Genomic DNA, 17,862 nt, shown 5'->3' with positions numbered 1-17,862 from the left:
ACGCCTGTACAATTGACCCTGAGGTCTTGAGCTTGGCCGCAATCCCACATCTGAACACGACACTATCGATTGGCTTCCTGAGCCTTATTCAGCCACGTCTTACCCTAAAGGAGTTTCCCTAATCTCCAAATTCTTTCCTCCTTCACAGCGCCCCCATGACTCGCAATGGATGAGAAGTATCGAGACAGGGCCCAATCGCTAGGATACCAACCAGGCGACGTACGCAGCGACTCAAGAGCCTCTTCGGAAAGAACATTACTCAATATGTCGGAAACGGAGCTTGAGGACCGGAAGCCTAAAGACATAGAAAAAGGGAGCGCAGATGGGACAACCACTCGAATACCGGCCGTCGTCACGAAAGACCATGTCACACCCGATCCTCTCGCGAGGACCAAAATGATCATGTGGATGGCCATCAATACTCTAGCAACAGTGTTTATCGTAAGTCGTCCTACGAGTACTCCCCGCCAGCCATGATCCCTTTCCTACCCCACCTCAAACATTGCGATTCTGCTGCTGGGATAAGATCAATATGCTGAGTTCTGTTTCCTCAGGTCTTCTGCAACAAAGCAATCTTTTCCGATCCCTCCTTCGGCCAATGTCAGGCGGCCTTTGCTTCATTTCACTTCTTCGTCACCGCCTCAACCCTATACTTTGCCTCACGGCCTCAATTCCAGATGTTTACTCCCAAATGGATACCAGTAGCCAGTATGATGCCTCTGGCTGTATCAATGGCTGCAAACATAGTTGGCATGAACCTGTCTCTGCAGATCTCGACTGTCACATTCTATCAGATTACACGAGTGCTTCTTACACCGACCGTTGCCGTCATCAACTTCTTTTTCTACGGAAAGAATATCCCCCGAATGGCAGCTTACGCTCTGGTGCCTATGTGTTTTGGTGTTGCTCTCATCAGCTACTTCGACGTTAAACCACCCCCACCCGCGGGTGCGCCCATCAAGGATAATGGGGTCCTAGGCATTGTTGTTGCGTTGGGTAGTGTCTTTATCAGCGGCATCTACACTGTATGGGTAGGCTCATACCAGAGGAAATACGACGTCAACGGCTTTCAGTTACTCTACAACCAGGCTCCGATTGGAGCAGTCGTCCTTCTATACGTCGTCCCGTGGACGGACAAATTCCCCGCGCTTGACAAAGCGCCTATCAACATTTGGTACATGATCTTGTTCAGCGGTGTCATGGCCTCTTTGATCAACATATCGCAGTTCTACATCATCATTGGGGCGGGGCCTGTAGAGAGCACCGTAGTTGGCCATCTAAAGACCTGTGTTATCGTCATTATTGGCGCCTTCACAGGAGGAAGAATTATCACAGTCGAGGCTGCCATGGGCATCATGCTCGCTTTGCTGAGTATCTTTGGGTAAGCTCGTTTAAAGCAACCTATGTAACTACTTCTAACCAAACGCCTAGATACTCCGCGGTCATGATCCGCCAACCCAAATGATACGATATCAGTGTACGAGCAGGCATTACGAGAATCAATAGAAAGCGTTGGGACTAATTGGATCAATCAAAAATAGAAGAGCAATACAGCTCATGCAATCTTATGCGCAAAGAGATCATTGTGAGAATTTAAGGCGGCGTTCTAGGGCAATTCAAGAGAAGGGATACGAGCGAGGGGTTTTACGGAGGTTCCAGCGATGGCCACATCATTCTCGTTATGTTTGGCGGGTATCACCTGACTGGGACGCCTTCAAACTTCTTACAGCTATGTGTTTAAAGGCGGTGTTCCAATTTACAATTTTAGGAGATATGCGTTAGGTATCTCGATCTATTATCATTTTCACGACATATCCGAACATCATATCATCCCTCTCCCGGCCATGGCGGATCTTCTCTACGTCTCCACACGCTCACGAACTTCTTCCCATCATTCCTACTCACCTTCTTCCCCTCCTCCGTCTCCTCCCTCATACATCTCAAGATCGTCCCCACCTCCTTATCCCCCCAATCCTCTTCTTTCCCCTCCTCCGGCAACGGCCTCACTTGCTCAAACAGCCCTTCCTCGACCCCACCTCTTTTTCCAAACTCCTCGAACCTCGTCCGCATCCAGCCAGCCAACTCCTCCACATCAGTAATCGTCCACACCATTCCCCCAGGCTTCAACACATAAGCGTATTCCGCGCACAACGTCTCACTGACGATACGAGCTTTGTGCTTTCGAGCTTTGAAGTGTGGGTCGGGGAAGCAGAGGAAGATATGCTCGAGGCTGGCGCGGGGGAAGAAGTTGGGGAGGAACTTCATCGTGTTGGCGCGGAGGACGGAGATGTTTTGATAGAGTGCTGTTGGTGGGGGTGGAGCGGTGGAAGGGAAGTGTACATCGGAGGTTTTACTTTCGATCTGAGGGAGATGCTGTTGCCGGAGAGCATAGATACGATCATGGACGTAGCTTGTTACTTGGGTGCGAATTTCGAGGCCTGGGTCCAAGGATATATGTCAGGAAAGGTTGTCGGTTGGGACGTGGGCATGTGCATACCAAGGATTAATCTATCGGGTAGGAGAGGCGACAATGCTACCAGCAGGCCTCCAAACCCACAACCTATGTCTGCGACTGTCACTTCTTTCTTCAGTGGCTTTGGGACGCCCTCCTCTTCGGCAGCCTCGTTGTTCGCAAAGGATGGGTAGTGGCTGGACCAATCCATAAGGGCAGGACTACTCGGACTAGAGAACCCATCTGGGTCAGCTTGTTAGCCTCGTGGTGGATATATGGCTTCTAAGATGATTCACAAAGAGTTTGTGGAGTACATACTATGTCAAGGCGTGATCGGAGAATGGATTTGCGTGGGCACGTTGCCGGTAGAACCTCTTCTTTGGAAGCTCAGCTGGCCCATCTCCGACTCCGTGGGAGGAGCGATACTCTTCACGCTTCTGGCGCTTCTTCGAATTTGTCATCTTCAGACAAGAACGAACTTATGCAAGACTGAAATGTCAATGTCTGTGGATTTGGGAGGGAGCATTGGGCATATTCTGTTCGGTGGGCGTCAGCTATCTCTAGCGCTACCCGGCTTTTAGAATTAGGTTTTGACAGTTCATTAGTAAAAGGGGCAGTCAATTGGAGACTTGAAGGTGACACGGTCATCCATAGAAGTTGATTAAGCAGCTCATAAAATATCCACTAGATGTCATGCGTATACACTATCTGCCCCGCATTCCTCCTAAGAATGTGGGGTTTTAGCGTTGCAGCAGGTCACGAGACGGGATCGTGATCAACCCCGCATGGGTGACGAGGCTTAGCAGCATTCCACCCCCTTCCGCTGCAATTGACTTGTACCTGATCTTCTCTTCTATCCTCAACCACAGACCCCTCGTAGTGCTAGACCAGCCTAGTTCCCTCTGCCTTACCAAGAGTTGTCTCTGTACCAAACCTCCATCATGTCCGCAGAACCATCAGATCTGAACAAGGTCGATTCGGCCATATCGGGCCTCTCATCATCCCCACCAGAAGTCAAAGGGCATCGGAGAGCGAGCTCTAGCGCCGCTGGGGTGTATAACATTGCTGACCTAGGTATGTGAAAGACATGCACAGGCCCACATATCTGTTTGATCGGCTGTGCAACGTGACTGACTGATGTTCACTGTAGAGAAGGAAGGGAAAGAACTGGAGATTGCGAAAGAGACACAGCAACTCAATTGGTATGTCGTATGAAGCTTGATTGGTGATGGTGTATGAAGTGTCAACGACATCGAGGCTACCTGCCAGGGACAAGTCCGGATCAGGACATAGCTGACGGCATGATTTAGGAGACTGAACACATCGCCATCAACAGTAGACGAGAAAGAAGCATTGAAAAAGTACCTCACGACTCCACCGGTCAAGAAGATTGACCTACACTTCCCACTGGGGTTGGAGGTCACCGCTCGAAATCTGAAAGGTGTCACGATCAAGGATGCTTTGGATGCTATACACAAGCAATTCAAGAAGAAGGTGCGTGACGTTTATGAATTTGCGCCTTTCCTCTGCGTGAGAAATGGTGAGAAAAGGCGTTCGCTAATGAAATTCGATTTTAGAAAGACGACGAGCTCGAGCTACCTGTCTTGGCTGGATTCGAGTGGGACAAGGAAGAGTCGTGGACGAGACTGATTGTTCACCAAAAGAAAGAGGGACAAGCCAGCGGCGGCGGAAAAAAGAAGAACAAATAAAACACCATGATTTGTTACTCTTTCACTAGGAAAGCCCCATCCGCATGGAGAGAGTCTCCATGTCAATCGTTACAAAATAGGCTGCTTGAGCTATGGCGTGGCCTGTGGCTGCCGTGAACTACATAGAGTGTACACAGGAAGTGCCACACTGCAACTCATTCTTTCAAGATAATCACAGAACAGAATCGGTTTCCTTGTTTGCGGCACATTTTTATGATTTGTCATGATGAGACAAGCTACTGCGCATTTCAATGTCGTAGGTGGTGTGGTTGGGCGTCGTTGCATTATTATCGTGCGAATGAATCAAGGAAAAATCCTTGTGGGATATATTTTCAATTTCTTGCGCTAACTCTTTTAGGGTTGGCTCGTTGGCTTCAGGGGTAGGCCTAATTTGCTAGCCCCTTACAATGCATGAACAGTCCAAAAAAGAATCTGTTTATATTTGATATATATTTAGCGAGTGAATCAGCTACCAATATTTGGCAGCATTGTCAGCATAATACTCCAATTTCTATGAACACGGCTGAAGCATCCAGCAGTCACAGACCGTCCAGAACGTCACACCGCACTTTGCAACCCTCGTTGTCCCGGCCGTACTTCGAATCTTCACAAGATAGTCTGATCGAAAGCTTAGTTGCTGGACAACATGAAGATGAACATGTTCAAGGAGACTTGCCTTTCTTCGGCCGGTGCTGTTAGCCCTAGCTTGCGTGCGGTGAGACGTCGCTAAAGTGTGCAGATAATGCATCCTTTTTCTCAACGCTGAAGCTACTTTTCTTTAAGGATTCTCTGTCTTTTGGGCGGCAATGGCGACAAAAGTCCATGTACACTCGGTCTTTCTCGGTGATGCTCTGATTACCATGTTGATTCGGAGGGGTTTGGGAATTTCCTCCTTGCGAGCTCTCGTGGGCTCCCGAGCCTCCGTGCTGAGCTCTAGATATTGTCAGCTAATTCTTTGAACGATTGACCACTGAGGCAGCTTCACGGCATTTTCAAGTAGCAGCTGGTTGGGTGTTGCGGGAAGAATCGTTATGTTGGTCGTCACTTCTGTGTGCATTATTGTCTTCAGGTAAGCTTTTTATATATTCGAACCATTAGCACAGAGCATCACAAAGGGGTGAGGTCTCGTGGTCATTTTATATGCACAAGCTCGTAGCGACAGCCACAATCCTGGATGACATCGAGTGTGAGCATTCTGAAAGTAGCTCTTGAAACCGAATAGGAGGTTGTCCTTGAGGGAGATCAGGTTGCCCTCGACGCATCAATCTGTTTACTAGCCCCAATCACGTCGACAACCATATAATTCCGAGGTCTTGGCCCTGGAACCTGTCAGGGTCTTTGACGTCGTCGCGAAAACTGTACTGACATGCCAACGCATGTAATATGTCAGTGGGGGGTTTGACAGTAGTGTGGTTGCAGAGAGAAAGCTCGCACTCTGAAGCGTGTTAAGCTGCGAACCATAACGTGACCGCTTACAAACCACAATAAACCAATAATGCAGGAATCGCGTGCGGCTTATTCAATGCGTATTTGACAGCAACCCAATCTTGACATTTAGCTTCATTGGGAAAAGGAAGATGCGCATGCCCCAGATCAATTCGCACCCAACATCTTTCACTCGTCAAAACCAAGGCGCTACATCGCCCAAATTCTGCATTAAGTGACCTGATCTGTCTTACCTGAGCTGCTTCTTTTAGGTTCTGAGCCTCCCAATCTGGGAGCAGTGTCTAGAGACTTTTATTTTGCTTGTTTTGACCAATGACAGTGGCCCCAGATCACGGCTTATTGCATGCCTGCCGTTTTCGTTTTGTCCACACGGCGTCTAGTTGACCCAGGCAAGCATGAGACTAACACCCAGGTGGCCAATGCTAGCGACTAGCAACCCTCTCCAGACAGCATGAGTCTGCAAACTTTCAATTCGTGAGTAGTCACGTTCCAGTTTGTCACAGGATCAACTCGTCCTCCGAGGGTGCATAAGGGCATGATAATGGATGTTGCCACTCGGTCTGATTGTTGAGGACATGCTCGGCATTTGTAACAAAGAAATTGCTTCGTCTAGAGCCTCGCCTATTCGTTGCGATGAGGGGGGCGCCCTCTCTTGCTCGACGCATAGCATTCCCGTCGCCAAGAATAGTCATGTGTAAGTCTGGTAATACTGCGCTAGAATGTTCCTTGCAGTCCTAGCTCTGCTGAAGGACTTATTTTTGCTCTAGTCAAATGCTTTTCCCAGAGCCCACTCAAGCTTATTTCTGTGATGATCAGTCATCAACCGGATTCATTACCATCTTCTCATATAAAAACTCACTTCGGTGGTATCGGAATATAGTTTCGAGTATATTCCTCAATCTCGAGAACGTCTTGTCGTAGATCGACGTCAGAAGAGGCTCTCCATTTGGTCCGTTTCAAGAGCTTCCAGCCAATGAATAGCACTGGAAATAAAGCTACGGAGAAATAGCTGAAGAGAAAAGTTGGGACTTTCCATTTGCCGGGCAGGAACACTGGATAGCCCCCCACAAAGGTCATGATGAAGGTGGCTGTCAAAGCAAAATAAGCTACATAGGGCTGCAGCACACCTTTGTAAGGTAGAGAGTCCCGTGACAGCCCTTGAGCTTGACATGCCTTCATGAAACGAATGCAAGTAAATGAAATTACAGAGAAATTGATCAATTGCGAGGCGGTCACCTGCTAGTCAATTAGCGATGCATGCGCTTACACGTTGTATCGCCCGTTCCAGCTTTGGAGAGGAACTCACCAGCGAAACGAACCACGATAACACCACGGCTGAACTGTTGCTGACCTGTAAGAAGCTCAGTAGTGAAATGGCCAGCGTAAGTGCCACACAATATACGGGAACTCCATTTTTGGTACAGTGAGTGAAGATTTTCGGCGCCTTTCCTTCCAGTGCAAGACCAAACAAACTACGACTCGCGCAGTAGACATAGCTGTTCCCTGCCGAGAATGCTGCGCTCAGCACGAGTGCGTTGACGATATCTGGTAAAACCTTAACTTTCAGTCGATTCATCGATACGACATAAGGACTCGCGGCTGCGCCTGGTGCGTCGTTGCTGAAGGCATCCTTTAATGTCGAATCCGTATATGGGACGTTGATCCCCACGGCGAGGCTTCCGAGAACGAAGAAGGCGGTCAATCTTCCGAAAACCTTGTTGTAAGCACTCGGCATCACTTTACGAGGATTCTCAGCTTCGCCGGCCGCCATGCTAACATAGTCAGGTCCCGCTATAGTAAAAGATGCTTGAATAAGGCACTGCAGGAAACCGAGAAATCGACCTAAGCTGCCCTCTTTATACAGAGGCGCAAAGGAGCCTGGGTCTCTCCAGAAGCGAAAGCCATACCGATCTCCGATCGGATTCCCGCCTAGCATAGTGATGAAGGTGTACATGATCAGCCCAACTATGAGGACAACTTTGCCAAGCGCGAGCCAGAATTCCGATTCGCCGTACCATTTCACCGCAAATATGTTGATGAGCCCATAGAGAAATATGATGATGGCGATGACCCCACCCGCAGGAATGATGTCGCTCCAGTAATGTATAACCAAATTGCAGGCGACAATCTCAAACGGCACCAAGGCTGCTTCAAAGATGAAAAAGTTGTAGCCTGCTGCCAAACCGAATGCTTCGTCAACATAGCGACCAGCAAAACGGATAAAAGGCGAGGATATTGGCAGATAGGTCACCATCTCAGCGATGCCTACGTATTTAATCAGCGTCTCTCACTACGAAAGATACCGATCTCATTGTGAGCAATAGTCGCCAATGGCAAGGCATTTCAAGGATCACCGAGGAAAGGGCACTCCCATACTGATAGTGACGGATAGGACCACGGAACACCTAATGCACACACGTTTGGTAAGAGACTGTGCTCGTTCTTGCGTTACATGCTGAGCCGAACACTCAGCGCTTCATGCTTGAGAGACTTAAAGCCTCAATACTTTTCTAGCTGATCTTTCTGCTTGCCTGCGCCCTAAGACTGCTTGGCTCGTGCGAGCAAACCAAGCTGCAAGACTTACCAGAACGTGAATGCTATGAACAGACTTGCCGGACCGCCATTCAACAATCCCTGGCCGATTTGGACAAATAGGCTGCCAGAAATAAGCTGGCGATTGCCCACAGGCTAGGCCAAGTCACGACCTACGCGGTCCCTATAGTGCCTCCAATGCCAATAAGCTGGATATGTCTGGGTTTCAACATTCGATGCGTGCTATCACCAATGATTTTGACATCATGTGTGCTGCCGCTGGGCGAATATGGAGGCTGGCTTGTCCCTTGCTCTTCATCTTTAGTCGCAAATGCATTCGAAGGCTTCTTCTCGCGGATATGCTTCGCACGCAATGAGTTTGAATCGCTGTCGCGCTTTGCGAAGGCGGTCGAGGCCATGATGCGGAGAAAGTCGCTTGGTATCGAGGATTATTGACGGCGACGAAGAGAAGCACTGCAGAAGGCTTTGCCAGGGCACCCAAGGTTATATCTTATACTCGCCCCATAGCGGAGATCTGGGTAGTCTCCAGCATGTTGGCCAACCTAAGGGCGCCAATTAGCTCGGCGAGCAAAACGATGTTGGAATACGATGCCGGATGAATGGGAGCTGAGAAAGACTGTGACAGCATTGAAGATCGGCATCGTGGGGGTTCCAGGGACTCTACTCGTACCAAGTGTGGCTGGTGTGGTGTGGGTGGACGCTGCCTCCCTGCTTCGGCTGGGCTTTCTGCTGAATTCAACCCACTCATCTCACGACTTGTCAACTCAATGCAAAGGGTTTACACCTCACGAAAGGCTTCTCAGCCCCTGTCTCAGTTGGAAAAGCAATGCAAACCCGTGACTTTGACCTGCAGAGGCCTCTGGTCGATCCACCTCCCGGAAGCCGACAACTCAGCCGTTCTACCCCCTACCTAGGTTCATAGCAGTACTATCATCCATTTTGGGACGAATGCTCGTAGTATTGGGCATTCGGACTGTACTTGGATCTATAATTAAATCTACTACAACTTTCCGGAATTCCATGCGTTGACATGCATGATGAAAATCTACCGATGCGAATCTTTTTGCCCGAGAACTTCTGCATTTTGGGTCGCATGGAATGTTTCCAAGAGGTCGCGCGGAGCCCACATGTTTAAACAAATGGGGCAGCCGATGATCATATGTCTTCTTGAGTTGTGTCAAATTCCCTTCTTCACGTGAGGCATGTCTCTCAAAATGCCTCAAGCTAAGAGAACAATCTCACCGGCAGCCGATCATCACTCAATGCTAAGCCTCGACGTACAGCCAGATATATGATAGGACAGCTTCTCACGCTCAAATCCATCATGACATGGGCAAACACTCCACCGTGTGTCCAAGAAAATGATGATACTCGCCCTGTGCTTGATTGAATTAGCAGCAACAACCTCATGCCATCTCATACGAGTCCCAAACTCACTAAATCCCTGGATCACCGATCAATCATCTTCAAGTCCTGACAGACAAGACAAGCAACCATCCAGCTCAAATCATGCTACACTCAGCGATGCAACGGACACATTGATGGAGCGATCGCTCTCAGCTCTGTCCCACATCGACACGGCTTCTTTTCGGGTCCCAGGCACTGACTTGACCGCCAAATTCAGCACTGTTCAAGGAGGTACAAGATTCCGGTCTTCAGATGCTCGTAATGTACTTGCCATGAAGATCGCAGAACTCAAGCGATTACCTTCGTCATTTGTCGTTGATCCCGCAATGCAACGTAATTCCCACGGTACTGCACGTTTGACGCTCTCGAGAGGTAGGTCTATGGATGATTATCCAAATTTCTACAACGGCGATTGTAGGAAGACTCTGGATCTATTGTGTACAGCGGCAATTGGCATTTTGGAGACCCTAGAATTCTCCGTGCTCCTGAAATGGAGAAATGGCCAGCAGGTTGGTGCAATTGCAATGTCTAGACCCCGATCTTCAAACTCGTCAGAATCAGTACTGGAGTCTTCTGTAGAAAAGAAAACAACGATGCTTGCTAATAGGCGGTCATTTGTGCCGGTTCCAGACGACTATACTTTCAAGGTACCTAAAACACAATTGCGAGTCACTCTGTACCCACACGAAGCCTATCAACCACTTGTTGCATCAATTGTCCGAGCATTACTCAAATCAATGCAAGCAGAAATATCTCTCAAGCCCGGGCAGGAAATCATTAGGGAAGAGCTGAGGGAAGAAATTAAAGAGGGGACCGACATCATAAGCCTCGCCTTAGAGCCTCTCCTAGGGACTGGCTTTGGCTACGATCTGACCTTCTCCGACGCTTCGCTAGTCCTCGAGGCACTGATGACATACCTATCTGAACAGGAGATTTACGAAACAATGCAGTATTCGGTCTATGCTGTCACGGACTTTGTAGCTTGGGGCAGCCTTCGCTCTACTAAAAGAGCGGGCACGATAGGCATGTTCAATCTGACAAGTGCTATCTTTCCCAACGTTACTATTCTCAAGTGAAGTCTCTAAGAACAAGTCGTCTCATCCTCCGAAATTGAGTAGGTTTCAAAGATTGTTTCTGTTGAGCCCCGTTGCTGAGTCGTTACCTTACCAAAGTCTCTTTAAGAGCGATTCCGGAGAGTGTCTTAAATGCTATCATTGGTTTCATGAAGCCATGTCTTTTGTTAATTCTCCTCATCCCATCGACGTCATCCGAGACAGCAAAACGTAATGTCTCAAATTCCTTTTTAGGAAAATGACAAGCCGTCAGACGTCCCTACAAATCGAAACATGCGCTTTTGCGAGGGTGCACGGCCGAATCCCTATATTGTAACGCTTCAGCACAGACTTTTCGCAGCATACTGAAAGATATCATACCATGCGGAAATACGAAGAAGATTGACCAAGAGCAAAAGTTGAATGAAAGTCTAGCTGGCTCTCTGGCACAGCCCAGTGATCTCGAAAAGCGGCATACCTCTCCTGTGAGATTGAGGCTTGAAGGTAGATAGACAGGTTATTCTAATTCATTATGCAATCTGAGATGTTTTCTGCTTTATTCGTACGCTGTTTGATTGTTCTGACATGGACCATCAATTTTTACATCTTCTACTTATGAAGCATGACATATTTACAAGACTGTATGAAAAGCAGAAAACCGAGAAGACTTCTTTTCTAACATCCTTTTTGGTCCTTTACAGTTCCACGCGTGTTTCATTTCGAACGAGAAGACGTTCATTTGAAAAAAATAAAACAATATCAGCTTACACTTGAAGCTCAAGGATTGTGCCACTTCCGGCAAGAGATCTGCTCTGCTATAATTCGTGAAAAATTTCCAACCAGATTACTTGAACAAAAGTCCCTGGATCTTGAAAATTGAGAGTAGTCTATACAGGTTTGAGCGTCGACGTCAAAACAAATGCGAACTATAATCGGCTCTATCTTCAACCTAGTCGCAGTGCTTTGAGGCGAGCTATGTCGTCCTCATCCAACTGTTCTCGCAATGGTAGGTCAAGTTTGCCCTCGCACTCTCCTGTCTCTTCAATCCTCCTCTTCAAATCCAGCTCCAGAGCAAGCTCGCTCGGTGCGCAGTAAATTGTCCATGGAAAGAACATCACATTGGGCAAGTTTCGATTGAGAGTGTCTTGAAGAGCTTTCCCTAGCCTTATCCAGGTCGGACCATGCCCACGGAGGCCGACTGTGGCGAGAAGATTCCGTTTGCAGAAACATACACGGCAGCAGCATGCAAATAATTCCAGTACTGCATGCACCATCTCATGCAGTAGTGTCTCTAGCAGACACTGTAGTATATGGCGTGGGTTGAAGTCCTTCCGACGAAGCTTTCGGACTCTGATAGTGGCTTGGGTGTTGCTTGAAAGTTTGTCCGAAACTACAGTATGCCCAAGCCATTCCCCCTCGCCGGCATCTTCGGTCACAACCTCGAGATTGACTCGCTGGCTGTTAGTCAGCAATCCTCGGAAGAAGGTTTTATCGAACAAGACGAAGAAATCATGTAGGTCTTTAGTCGACAGTCGGGGTTTGCCATGTTCCCACTGAGACTGCTCAAAAAGGAGGCGTTGGTAGAGCCTTCTACCAAAGATGTGCTGCCGACGAGTATGTTTCTCAAAGCAAAGTGCCGTAATATTTGTTACTAGATCCGAGACAGGCTGTTTCGTTGAGAGCACGCTCTCGTCTCCGTCTTCCAATGCGCCCCAGGAACGGCGTCCTGGTACTTCGTTGGGGCATTTGAAGTGGACTTGATCTCCATGGAGTCGACATTGAACACAGTTCGTACAGGGTTCATCGAGCTTTTCTCCGCTGTTGTCAATTTGACCTTCTTCCAGTTCAGAGGTATGTTGCTGTCTTTGTCTCCGGTTGTGTTGTGATAGCTGGCTCCGGCTATCCCTTTGGCTGGCGTTAGTGGGGTCTGTTTTCTCACAGGGGCCTGAAAGCGCCTTCTCGACCGAAGGCTTATTTCCAGGAACGGTCTTTTTAGGAGTCTTAGGGGTATTCGCAGGCGGACTTTCAAGAAGATAACCACCACGCCAGTCGAAGGAACGGTGCGTCTGGCACTGGTTCATACATTGGTGACACATGATGAAAGCCCTGTAAATGTAAAGGTATGTATGCACAGATTGAAAAATCGAGAATGATGTTTGCCCAAGCTTGAGGAACTTCTGACTACGAAAGAAGAAATACAGAAGGGATGAAGATACTCAAAGTTCCAAAGATTCCAGTTGAGTGCAAGAAAAAAGAGCTCATGGTACGCTAACGACGGTGGAAAGTTTGTGACCAACAGAGCTTTGGTACCACTTCACGGAATGACTCTCGGAGGCGTACGACACCTGATAGTATAGAGCTTGTAGTCCAGTCGTCACACATGCGGTCCCAGTGTAGCTTCTGTACAACCACACCTATGATTGTGTATACTTCCTGAGCAAACATTCCATCTTTTTGATTTCTTTCAGCCATCGGACACATTCGAAATTACCACATGAATCAAACTCAGCAGAACAAGCGAGCACGTGTTGCTCTGGACGTGTGATACCATGGTGTGGCCAAGCCAAAAGGAAACATTGGAAAGCCCCTTTGAGAGTCATTCACAGATACGAGCCAGTATAGCCAACGGTTTGAACAGTCCATTTTGAAGCCCAAAATGAACCTTATTAATTCAGCAGTGGGTTTGCACCTCAAGGTGGATCGCTGGTAGTTGATCTGCCCCCCAAAATAGACCAACGCTTTACAAAATCGACAACTTAGCTCGTCCAGGCCGCTGGCAGTCAACCAAGCCGATGGCTACGCTAGACATGAGATAAATTTCAGATGATCAAGCTGAGGAAATGCACATCATGAAGCGAGATGTTCAACAAAAGGTTTGTCGTAGAGCTGAATCGAAGAAGGAAAAGGTATCACATTTGCGGAAGGACTTACTACCGCTTACCGAGGTATTTCAGTCAGAGGTTTGACGTCCCACTCGAAGATGGCTCGCCATTCTCATGATCAAACACTTTGCCTCCTGCTTTGCTACATCGTAGTACCTCCTCGTTTCGTTTCAGAGGTCAGAAGTTTGACCGTAGTCACTGCCCGTTGTTCAACTTGAGGTCAACGTTTCCCTTGCCCATCGGCTGTCGGCGTCTAGAGCTAGCGGCCGGCGGCAGCCCCTATAAGCCGCCCCTAACGGATCCCTGCTTCTAGGTAGCTCTAGGTGCCTCCTGATTGGCTGTTTAAGAACTCGAAGTCGAGAACTCGCCATTCACACTATCAACTATCAAGCTTGCCATCAACACCAGTCATGGCCACCAACACCTCAAAACCGCAAGCTCCACCACAAGCGAGTAAGTCCAACCTTGCTTCATCGACACCATTCTCTGCCAACCCTCGTACGCCCTCTCAAAACACCCTGGCTGACCATACACAGTCGACCTAATGACCCTCCCCCTCCAACAACTAAACCAAGTCAAGAACCAAATCACCCAAGAACTGCAACATCTCACAACCTCCTTCCAACAACTCAAGACCGCCCAAGCGAAATTCAAAGACTGCATCACCAGCATCAAGAACGGACTGAGCAGGGAAGAAGGCACCCCCATCCTCGTCCCCCTGACGCCTTCGCTCTACGTCCCAGGCACATTGGCATCGCCGGATACAGTGCTCGTGGACATTGGGACGGGTTTCTATGTGGAGAAAAAGCCGGATGCCGCGCAGGAGTTTTACAAGAATAAAGTGGAGGAACTCGGGAGGAATCTGACGGATCTAGAGAAGATAGTGCAGGGCAAGCAAGGCAATTTGGGGGCTGTTGAAGATGGTGACTGCTTTTCTGCATGGAATCACATCGTCAGGGGTGAGCTAACCTGTGACAGTATTACGGCAAAAGGTGATACAGGATAGCAGCAAAGCAGGCGAAGGAGATGAAGGGCCTGGATAGCAAATCGAGCGGTGAATGGTGCTGTAATAATGTGTCGCCATCGGCCCACATCCAAAGAAGCCCCTGAGCTACATCTCGGCACAGCAATTGTGGTCCACAATCTTCCCACCACTACAAAGGGCAAATCTTCCTGCCACCGAGGAGGAACATGCGAATCACAGCACCCGCAGTTGAAGCCTGCTCGGCCCAGATGCTGCGCCAGAGTGATTGCCTAGCAGACGTAACTCGTGGGATGAAGAGGCATGGAATCGTGTGATGTTGGTAACAGACATCGTTGATCAAGGTCTACGAGTAAGGTGGTGCAGGTATCAAGGTGAATGTGCTTGGTATATTCTCTAGGTATACGAAGCAAGTAAGGCAGGAAGCTAGACTAGAAAGATACTTCCCTTAACCGTTCGCCAGCAGTCATTCTTATCAGATTCTCTGAAGCCATTACCTTAATATGTTCTGCTAAGGTATGTTGTTGGGAAAGTAACCCTGTGAAGCTAAGCTACAATTGGAAAATCGTCGTCTCAACCGAAGCGTGATGTCGTAGGTGTTAATGATTTCGCTTGTCCCCAGTTCGACTTCTGCTGACCGTTCGTGGAGCCATCATCTCCTGATGCCAAGTTAGCGTAAAAACAGAGTAGGAGCCAGTAGACTCACGACTTTGAGAGCTCGGCTGGCTACCGGAGATCTTCTTGAGAAGACTGCTGACATCCTGTACTGTATTTAGAAAAGATGCAACCCCAGAGGCATCAGTCGATACATGACTAGAGTCGTGACTCGAAGGACTGGGGAAAACATCTTCCCGTCTTAAGTCCCATTTCGCTTTCCTTCCGATGTCTTGACTAGCGTTTTGAGCCGAAGTCGCGTCCCATAATATATTCGTCATTGAGGCCTCCCAACGAGTCTCAGAGGGTACAGGGTCGTCGTTTTTGTACATGTCACACCTGGCGATCTCGAGGACCCAGAAGGCAAGTGACTTTAATCGGTATCTAAAGATAGTCCTTTGATTGAACTCCGAGGGTTTGAGGCTCGCTGTTTGGCTACTCTTCAACGTAAAGACCCTCTTACCAGTGAGATGCTGACCCGCAATATTTCGGAGATTAAGGTCAACCCTATTGGGAAACTCCCTCATGACCGGGTCTATCTTGGTAGAATCAAGGTGGTGCTCGGTCGCTACCCTCAGTTGCCATGAGGGACATCTGCCATCAATATTAGCTACGTTGCTCTATAAGCTAGAGATCGATTCCAATACCCATCGACCTGGACCATGGTAAAGTCTAGAGGTGCTTTAGCACCCTTCCTATCTGAACGTGACCATGTCGAGGCCCCTATGTCGTACTTGATTGAATCCAGGGAATCAGGTTGCAAAATCGTTTCGTAGATGATGGATGGCCGGTCAAACCGATGGATGAGAAAGCGTCCAACGAAAGTTGGTCTGGATTCAGCAAGACTTTGGGACGAGAGGTTTTCCGGCGATAACAAATCTGTAGCAGAGTAAATCAAAGACATTAAAAGCTTTGCATCCAGGTTTCCAGTGATCCTGCTTTCCCGTCAGTGCTTTATTTAAAAAGCTGGCCAGCGCATCCTTACAATTGTGCAAGATTTCCTTTGACGCCGGAGACCTGAATTTTGGCGCCGAAGACATCGTACGGGAGAGTATCGACATTGTCAGGCAGGGGGAATCGCCTCAATTGCAACTGACCAAACCCAATGCGCATATGAAGGTGGCCGTCATAGAACTTTAACCTCGGCCAGAGCTTTTTAAAGGACTCTTCGATCCACTTCTGGTTGTCTGCAGTGCTTCGTCTGCTTTGCTGGTCCCATGTACTTCTGCCCTTTGCATCGAGAGCCGGTCCAGAAAGCCTAGGGATCTTTGAGAACTGCTCGGTATCTTTGGTCGGCTGCGATTTGGATAATTGAATCTGGCTGAGCGCGGATGTGGCGGACGGAGGATTGACCATGAACTTGATAATAGGATATTGACTTTGTTGACGAATGCTTTCGTGTGCGCCACGAATTCGGGATAAAGCGTGCTCCACGCTATCTTTGCAGTCCGTATATATGCGGAAACATTCAAGCCTATCGTTGAAGACGATGTGGCACTTACACTCATGCCTCACAGTATCGAAAGCCTCCATACTGTGACCAAAGACTTCTTTAGGGTCTAGTTCTTCAACTCTCCAAGGATACCACCCCTGATGTTCGAAATGACGACCTGGATCTGGAACTTGCTGAAAGGATTTCAACTCGATTTCGTTGCGTAGACGCTTCAGTTCCATCTTATGTAAGTGGCCTATGGTCGAATTCTCGGTAGTAAACGCGTCCTTTCCTTTTGCTCTCTGGACGGGGCCTTCCTCAGCTCGTCGAAGCCAATCCGTCAACGCAGCCCGGGTCTTAGCTAAGGCGCGTGTGTCGCCCCAAATCAAAATGTTTCGCTCATTCCAGCTCTGAGGTGGAATTAGGAAACTATTACAGCGAACACCGACCTCTGCTAGCATGTCATATAATCGTTTTATATCCGGCTCAATCTCGTTCGGATTTTTGTGGAGCTGGTAATTCCCGTCCGGCGGCTTTCGTTGTCGATAGGCCGTTTTCGCACGATTGTCTCTCGCAAAGTTGAAGAAGGGCTTTATCAATCTATTTCCCTTGGCATCGGGTGGAACAACTTTCCGCTGTCGTGTGACTGGTACAGGTCGCCTATGATGAGCTTGTGCTGGTCGTCGGGTTTGCAAAGATTGGCTGGAAACTTGAGCGTGTACATACTTCTGCAAATTGGTCCTCGACGCTTGTGGTGGTAGGTTGTTTCTCGAAGGTGTGTTGGATGGTCGTGTTTTACCTTTTGTTTGAACAGTCTGCCAACCTTGTCCGTCATCCTCTTCTGGACCGCCAGATCGACGAGAAGCTGGAACCGATGCAATGTTGCGAGAAGACTCGCCGCCTGTACTCTCGCTTTCGCTAGCGATGCCACCTTCTACCCACTCATCACTAGAAGTATCGGACTCAGATTCACCTGAATCGGACAGAGGTTCTCCAACAAAATTGGGGTCCCATTCTCGACGATTCTTCAATTCGTACGGTATCTTTTGCTTCGGCGGAGCCATCGTGGGTGGCATTCAGACGGTTTCCGTACTCTCCACTACTCTACGGTTAAAGTATTCACGGGCTTTGGACCGAGAACACCACATGAGAGTGGAGATGGTGTTGATTATATTGCTTTGACCGATGGCTGTAGATTGACGAAAGAAGCCAGCAATATATGATACCTTTGTGAGACCGATGAGGTAAACACTCGCTCGACCACTTGAAGGTGTCTTAGGTTGAGTGAATTTA

The 17,862-nt window shown here is 48.5% G+C and overlaps 8 protein-coding genes across 8 annotated transcripts; 4 read left to right on the top strand and 4 right to left on the bottom strand.

Annotated features, from left to right (window-relative positions):
• Window positions 1–165: 165 nt before the first annotated feature.
• KY384_002139 (uncharacterized protein) lies at window positions 166–1,385 on the top strand (the record flags this gene model as incomplete). Its single annotated transcript, XM_044810665.1, has 2 exons — window positions 166–441; window positions 555–1,385. 2 exons carry the CDS (start codon window positions 166–168, stop codon window positions 1,383–1,385), a joined length of 1,107 nt encoding a protein of 368 aa, XP_044672639.1.
• A 442-nt stretch (window positions 1,386–1,827) lies between these two features.
• Window positions 1,828–2,913, bottom strand: KY384_002138 (uncharacterized protein; the record flags this gene model as incomplete). Its single annotated transcript, XM_044810664.1, has 3 exons — window positions 1,828–2,438; window positions 2,498–2,682; window positions 2,771–2,913. The coding sequence occupies 3 exons, from the start codon at window positions 2,911–2,913 to the stop codon at window positions 1,828–1,830; spliced, it is 939 nt and encodes a 312-aa protein (XP_044672638.1).
• A 480-nt stretch (window positions 2,914–3,393) lies between these two features.
• KY384_002137 (uncharacterized protein) lies at window positions 3,394–4,161 on the top strand (the record flags this gene model as incomplete). The annotated part of the gene is made up of 4 exons (XM_044810663.1): window positions 3,394–3,526; window positions 3,603–3,654; window positions 3,763–3,946; window positions 4,030–4,161. 4 exons carry the CDS (start codon window positions 3,394–3,396, stop codon window positions 4,159–4,161), a joined length of 501 nt encoding a protein of 166 aa, XP_044672637.1.
• Window positions 4,162–6,466: 2,305 nt separating this feature from the next.
• KY384_002136 (uncharacterized protein) lies at window positions 6,467–8,558 on the bottom strand (the record flags this gene model as incomplete). The annotated part of the gene is made up of 6 exons (XM_044810662.1): window positions 6,467–6,843; window positions 6,914–7,872; window positions 8,026–8,062; window positions 8,114–8,138; window positions 8,192–8,263; window positions 8,317–8,558. Coding segments are annotated over 6 exons (1,712 nt in total), but the record flags the coding sequence as incomplete, so codon positions are not given.
• A 963-nt stretch (window positions 8,559–9,521) lies between these two features.
• On the top strand, window positions 9,522–10,643 carry KY384_002135 (uncharacterized protein; the record flags this gene model as incomplete). The annotated part of the gene is made up of 1 exon (XM_044810661.1): window positions 9,522–10,643. The coding sequence occupies one exon, from the start codon at window positions 9,522–9,524 to the stop codon at window positions 10,641–10,643; it is 1,122 nt and encodes a 373-aa protein (XP_044672635.1).
• Window positions 10,644–11,563: 920 nt separating this feature from the next.
• On the bottom strand, window positions 11,564–12,715 carry KY384_002134 (uncharacterized protein; the record flags this gene model as incomplete). The annotated part of the gene is made up of 1 exon (XM_044810660.1): window positions 11,564–12,715. The coding sequence occupies one exon, from the start codon at window positions 12,713–12,715 to the stop codon at window positions 11,564–11,566; it is 1,152 nt and encodes a 383-aa protein (XP_044672634.1).
• Window positions 12,716–13,911: 1,196 nt separating this feature from the next.
• Window positions 13,912–14,544, top strand: KY384_002133 (uncharacterized protein; the record flags this gene model as incomplete). Its single annotated transcript, XM_044810659.1, has 3 exons — window positions 13,912–13,954; window positions 14,038–14,424; window positions 14,480–14,544. The coding sequence occupies 3 exons, from the start codon at window positions 13,912–13,914 to the stop codon at window positions 14,542–14,544; spliced, it is 495 nt and encodes a 164-aa protein (XP_044672633.1).
• Window positions 14,545–15,747: 1,203 nt separating this feature from the next.
• KY384_002132 (uncharacterized protein) lies at window positions 15,748–17,645 on the bottom strand (the record flags this gene model as incomplete). The annotated part of the gene is made up of 2 exons (XM_044810658.1): window positions 15,748–16,016; window positions 16,235–17,645. 2 exons carry the CDS (start codon window positions 17,643–17,645, stop codon window positions 15,748–15,750), a joined length of 1,680 nt encoding a protein of 559 aa, XP_044672632.1.
• Between the last annotated feature and the right edge of the window lie 217 nt (window positions 17,646–17,862).

This window comes from Bacidia gigantensis, assembly GCF_019456465.1.
Source record: "Bacidia gigantensis strain McMullin 20006 chromosome Unknown contig_134, whole genome shotgun sequence".
Lineage (NCBI taxonomy): Eukaryota > Fungi > Ascomycota > Lecanoromycetes > Lecanorales > Ramalinaceae > Bacidia > Bacidia gigantensis.
The sequence above is the reverse complement of the archived record's forward strand: the minus strand, read 5'-3'. Positions and strand labels throughout refer to the sequence as shown.